The 6,075-nt window shown below is 33.2% G+C and overlaps 1 protein-coding gene and 1 long non-coding RNA gene across 2 annotated transcripts; one reads left to right on the forward strand and one right to left on the reverse strand.

The window, feature by feature from the left end:
* Nucleotides 1-342: 342 nt before the first annotated feature.
* LOC117119440 (coiled-coil domain-containing protein 134-like) lies at nt 343-3,292 on the forward strand (the record flags this gene model as incomplete). The annotated part of the gene is given in 4 exon segments (XM_033264266.1): nt 343-427; nt 2,170-2,348; nt 2,767-2,838; nt 3,156-3,292. Coding segments are annotated over 4 exon segments (423 nt in total), but the record flags the coding sequence as incomplete, so codon positions are not given.
* Nucleotides 3,293-4,616: 1,324 nt separating this feature from the next.
* Nucleotides 4,617-6,060, reverse strand: LOC117119439. The gene is made up of 2 exons (XR_004447189.1): nt 5,918-6,060; nt 4,617-5,281 (listed from the first exon to the last, which is right to left on the reverse strand). It is a non-coding gene; the product is annotated as an uncharacterized LOC117119439 (long non-coding RNA).
* Nucleotides 6,061-6,075: the final 15 nt, after the last annotated feature.

A 6,075-nucleotide genomic window follows, 5' to 3' on the forward strand; every position in this document is an offset into this window, starting at 1 on the left:
AATGTGCGGACATATTTCTTGGCGAAATTATTGCGCAGAGGATATTCCCCATGCAGGCCGCCTTTAACAATCTGGAGCAAGTACACTCACCAATTAAAGGATAGAATGATCTCTCTATGAGGGTTTGGCAAGTGGAGTTGTTTTTGGTTGTGACAAAAAGTCCTACTGTCACAGGAATTGAACCCAGAACCCTGGCATTATAAGGCAAGCATCTTAGCTACTAAGCTATTCAACTCCACTAGACTTCATACTTTATTACATCATTCATCAATAACTTTGAGACTACATTTATGCCTCTTACAAATGTATTAACAATCCTGAATAAGTCATATTGTCTTGCAGGTGTTTGCTGAAGCAAGGAAACATATATCACAAAGTGATTTTGAACCTGGTATGCCACTACCATCAGATGAAGATACAAGAAACAGTATGTATCAATGTCACTGAATACTATTCCCTAAGGGCCCCACCCATACTCGTCTAGCAAGCACACTGACCAAAAAAGGACTTTGTTGATACATAACACATGTGTCTCTGAAATTGACTGTAGGGCATACATCATATTATATCCAGAGGCGGATTAAAGAGAAGGGCCTACCAAATTGGTCAAAACATTTTTAAAATGGAGATAAGAAGAAAATTATATTTTATTTATGTCTGTGAGTGGCATTTCCGGCCATCTAAACATGCCATAATCATACATTTTCTTACCTCAGCCGAAACCATGGTGGGGATGAGGTGGTATAGATTCTCCAACTGTGGAAGTCCCTCCAAACCTGCCCCTTTATTATAATTTCAAATACCTGGATCTGCCACTGATATTATATCATTTATCTTTAAATACAGGGGCGGATTTAGGGGCGGGGGGCAGTCTGGCCCCGGCCCCTATCCCCCTCTTTTGGGAGGTAAAAAAAGGAAAAATAAAGAAAATGAAAAAAAATGATAACGCAGAATGCGTCAAATGTTAAGTTCAGGCGTCTAGAACACAAAAATTTGCAATTCTAATTGCTTAGTGTAATTGTAAATCCAATATTTTCAGCTTTTGCTGCCCTTTGTATATTTTGATGTACCGTATAATTATGGAGTAGTTTATTATTTTGGTGTAAAATGAATACCCAAAAATAAAATGACCGTTAATTCACTGTAAATGTGAAACTACAGTATAACAAGATGATTGGTTTTAATCAGTTTAGAAAAAAAAAATGTAATTTTACTGGCATAGATAACAAAATTTGTTCAGAATGGTGTTGCTTACATTAGTTTTGTTTACAGTCATTTGGGTGGGGTGGGGGGTGTGTTTATTTGAAAAAAAAAATTAAACACCTAGGGCATTTATTTCAGGGAGGTGTTTATTGTAAATGAGGCTCTGAAGGGGCCATTTATATCAAGGTAATTCAACAGAAGGACGCACATCTCCGTTCTCGAACATAGCGCGTGCGTACAGTCCTTTGATCTTTACTGTGGCATCGACAATCCGATACTAGTTGCGAGTACAGCCGTCAATTATTAGTCTATGCGTGCCATTCGTTTTATGGTGTTAGTTTTTACTTTATTAATTTTGGGTACTTCGCAATGTCTGTTACATCTGATTTTTTTTTTACCGCAAGCTTGTTAAATGCTTTTATAAACTGCAATTTGATTTGTGAAAATTGACCAAGAAAATGAAAAGTTATAGCAATTTAAAATTTACGAATTTTATAAAATTTCATGTTCTTATGTAACATTAAGCTGTCATTTTGACAAGGTTGTCATAAGGTGCCGAAAACGAACATTTGAGTATATACAGAACATTTATTAATCTTTTCTGCGAAGTGAGTCTCATGAACGACAATTCACCACAATTTTGGTAAAATTTATGTTGAAATGAAGAATATATTTCAGTCTAATGTTAGTGCAAAATATCATTAGTCCTTTGCAATCATTGCGCGCTGACGTGCGCCTAGAATGTCGATGCCAGAGTTATAACCTTTGATGTCTCGAGATGTGCGTCCTTCTGTTGAATTGCCTTGTTTATATACAGGTGTTTATTCAAAGCAGTGGCAATATTCGGATAGATAATGGTATATATACCAAAATAAATAACAAGAAAAACAACTTGTCAAAGCTGATCACTCCACAGATTTCTCCCAAAATGTTTAATAGTTAAATTAATTTCATGTTTCCTTATAGTTGTGTCAGTAGTTCTTGAAAATGTTGCATTTATTGGTGATATTGTACTGCGTTTACCAGACATTTCTCACAAGATATTTGACAAAAATAAAGAATTTCTGGATGAGCTGAGATGGGGGATGGATTTTGCAGAGCGAACAGATTTTTTGGATGATGTTCACAAGCAGCTTTTTAATTTAGTGAGAATATTTTTTAATCTATTGATCTCTGTGCTAAATATTACAGTTTAGTTGGGTGTTCAAAACATTTTCTTTTTGACCCACAAGTATTTTAATTTGCAACAAAATAGTGCTCCTAACTTTACTGCAACATTGTATATAAGTCTTTTTCTGATATATCCCAACCATAATTTTCACAACATTCATGAAAATTTGAATATAAAAGATATTCTGATTTTTATTTTATTGATTAAATGTGATATTTTACATCATTAATCTGATGGATGTTTGTTTTTCCAAATGGCAATAAGTATTATTAGATAATATTTTTATACAATAAATAATTAATAATAATTTTGAAACTAACATTAAATGTTTAATGTGTATGTTGAAGATCTGTTTTATCAGCATTTTTACAAAATAGAAACGTGTTTTATAGATGTCCCAAGAAATGGAATTTATACCAAAGGATCCTTCCTATTACAACCCTTATAAGAAGACAACCCCTGAGGTAGGTGTTTATTTTAACAATAAAAACTTAGAACCAAAAAACAGAGATGGAATAAACAATAAGTGATCTAAATTTAGTGTATAATTTTTTCCCTGCTGATTTAAGGAAAAATGCATTAAATAAATATATCTGTGTTCTATAAATGTTAAAAAGGAGCAAAATAAATTGTCATTGCTGAATATTTTAAGAACAATGGATATTTTTAGCAAGCCATAGCATTGTTGGAAATGTAGCACTAGGGGTATTAGCATTAGCAAAATATAGCACTTATGGTTGTATTCATATTTATATTCATAATATATATCTTTTTACTTTAGTTCCAAGAGAAGAAAGCTGAACCAAAGAAAAAGAAAAATAAGAAAAAACAAAAGAAGGGACCAAGAATGAGCAAAGTAGAACTTTAGTAGACAAATGTAACAAACATATTTTTAAATTTGGTGCCAAAGGACATTCACTTCTAACCTTGTACATGTTAATTCAAACAAATATATATATATATATATATATATATATATATCCGCTACCCATTCTCATTCAATTTTTATGATTTTTATAAATGTATTTTAACTGTAGGTTTTGTAAATTATTATGAAGACAGTACAGTATAATACTTAATAATGGACATGTTTTAATTGCTGTTTTTAGTAAGAATATTAATAGAATGCAAAAAAATACTGAGCCAAATTTATCTTAAAAATGTTTATTTTTTATGTAATTATCATTTTTCTGAGGCTTTCAATTTTTATTTGTGAAGTAGAGAAAAGTTTCCTGATCTCCCCCTTCCCCCGTTTTTCATCCTCTCCTTTTCCACCAAACCATTTGTCAGACACAGCTGATTTAGTGTTAGCGCGAATGAACTGGTACTGGCAACAAAAATACAGTATTAGAAAGATTGATTCCAAATTTTGTTAGGAACTCGTATTATGCTAAATATGCCGTGATCAGGGGCAGATACAAAAAAAGTTTTGGTCAGAATTGGGGATGGGGGAAGGGGTAGTGTAGGGGATGCATGAAGTCCAACCTAGGGGACAGGGGGTATGGTGCTTGAGTTTTTGGTAAGGAAGATTCACCAAAGAATCTGGCCCTCTTTCTCTTTTCATGTCTTCATCCTTTTCCAGGATCCACCCCTGGTGGCTTCCAATGCAGTTTGGTAGCAGGCTGTTGTTTATTAACCTCTCAAATGTAATACAGTAGTAGAAAGTACATAATCCTTCTACTGTCAACCATTGATCTATTGAGGCCTATAAGCTAGATTCCTTAGGCAGGACTTTTGTTATACCTTGTTTAGCAAACCCTCAGCACGCCAATAATGAATTCGAATAAAAATAAAATTTAATTTTTTCGCCAATTAATGCACCCACCACCACAAATAAATGGATATTTCAGAAAAAGTTCTGTATTTTTATTATGCCCACCACTGCCTTGAAATCTCTAAAAATAAGATATGTATATTTCTTCCTAATTATATAAATTTAAAACATTTAACCATCCTAATCTACGCTGTTTACATTCACTAATAACATTTTAATTTTTTTTTCTTCCCCTTCTCTAACAATCTTACAAAGAGTATGTTCACGAAACAAGGTATAAAAAAAGTCTTGCCTTAAGGGGGTTTTACTTAGAAAGCCTACGGTCCAGGTGGTGTCAAGGTTCGCTATTTCTAGCAGAATGGTTGTAGCATGTAAATGTCTAATTTCTTCCACATTTTGATGGTTTGAGGTTTTGGTTTATCAGAAAGTAGTGGTGGCGCAGAGTTTGTCTATGGTTCAACAGCCTAAGGTTGAACCATAAACATTCACTAGCTTTGGAGCAAGCATTCTTATTTAAAATGCTGTCAAGTATTATCCAACATAATTTGTATACATTCCAGACAAACTATCATAGGTATTGTTCAGGTACTGTAATACATTCCATTTAATTGTACACATTAGTTAGAGCACAATTTATAAGTAAAATATGCTTAAAAATGTAGTATTTTTAATTACTTTTGACAATAATAAATAATTCTTAGTAATTGTTAATGTCGTGGTGGAATAATAGACAATAACTGGTTTTGCGACAGGAGAAACATGTATAGGTGTAATTTTTTCCCTACCTGACCTCAGCCCTACTGAGTATTCGGTACATTTCCACGTCAGGTAGGGCAAAAATTACACCTATACAAATAAATAATTCAACAATGTATCTTCTTTCACATCATTTTAATGATTATAAAATAATAAATATTCTTTATCCACACAGTTCTATTATGCAATAAATCGATACCAATGAACTGAAATAGAATTATTGGAGGCAATAAATTGAGAGTAATAACGGAACAAATCGAGTTGCATTGTTGCTGTCTGATATACTGCCACAAGGAACCTCAACAAGACATGTAATCAGTTGGTGTTCTGTCCATGTTATTAGCATTGTGAGCACAGCTGACCCAGATTACGTCAATCTGACAAAGAAAAAAAGGGGTTTTTTTTTAGTTTCTCACTAAATTATTTGAAGTACAAAAATAAGTAAATTGGCAATGCCTCGCACTGACTATCCTCCTCTGACCTCAGATATTAGACAGTGATTCTATGTGCTTCATATAAAATTATAGAAATTATAGGAAAGATCTTGAATGCAATAATGCAACAGTTGTTTTTCTTAATACAATTTAGGGGGTGCGATTGCACTGTTCTCTGCACCCCTTCTGCATTTGCACTAGATGGTGTGAATAAAAACATTCAGTATCTGTATACAGTAATTGATGCCGTGATGTGAAAACGGTTTATAACACACCTCAAATAGATCTTTGTCATTTGATACTTATGAAATTTTAATGATATACCTTTTTTCCATCATCTTTTAACCAATGAAAAGATTGTATTAGATCCAGTTATACCAAATCCACCAATCAAATGACACAAATGACAAATCCATTTAGGTGTGTCAAAAAAACTGTACACTCAAGCTTCTTCAGTGCTGCTAATTGCTTGGTCACAATGTACTACTCAGTACAATGATCGTAATGAAAACACTATAGCGATAGTGTAGTGATTTTAAGAAAACCAGGCTTAATGGACAAATTAAGCCCCAATTGTACCTTTGTTGTTTACTATCTGCATTTCTCCATGGTCACCTTGTCTGATTTGTTTCCTCATTGATGAAAAACCTCAATTTATTTGGAAGAATTTTAACATGTACCGGGTATGCATCAAACTGTTCATTATCAATGCTGAAGAAGCTGGCCTATAAAAAAAA

This window comes from Anneissia japonica, unplaced genomic scaffold (assembly GCF_011630105.1).
Source record: "Anneissia japonica isolate Jap-2015-1 unplaced genomic scaffold, ASM1163010v1 scaffold287947_len44719_cov152, whole genome shotgun sequence".
Classification (NCBI taxonomy): Eukaryota; Metazoa; Echinodermata; class Crinoidea; order Comatulida; family Comatulidae; genus Anneissia; species Anneissia japonica.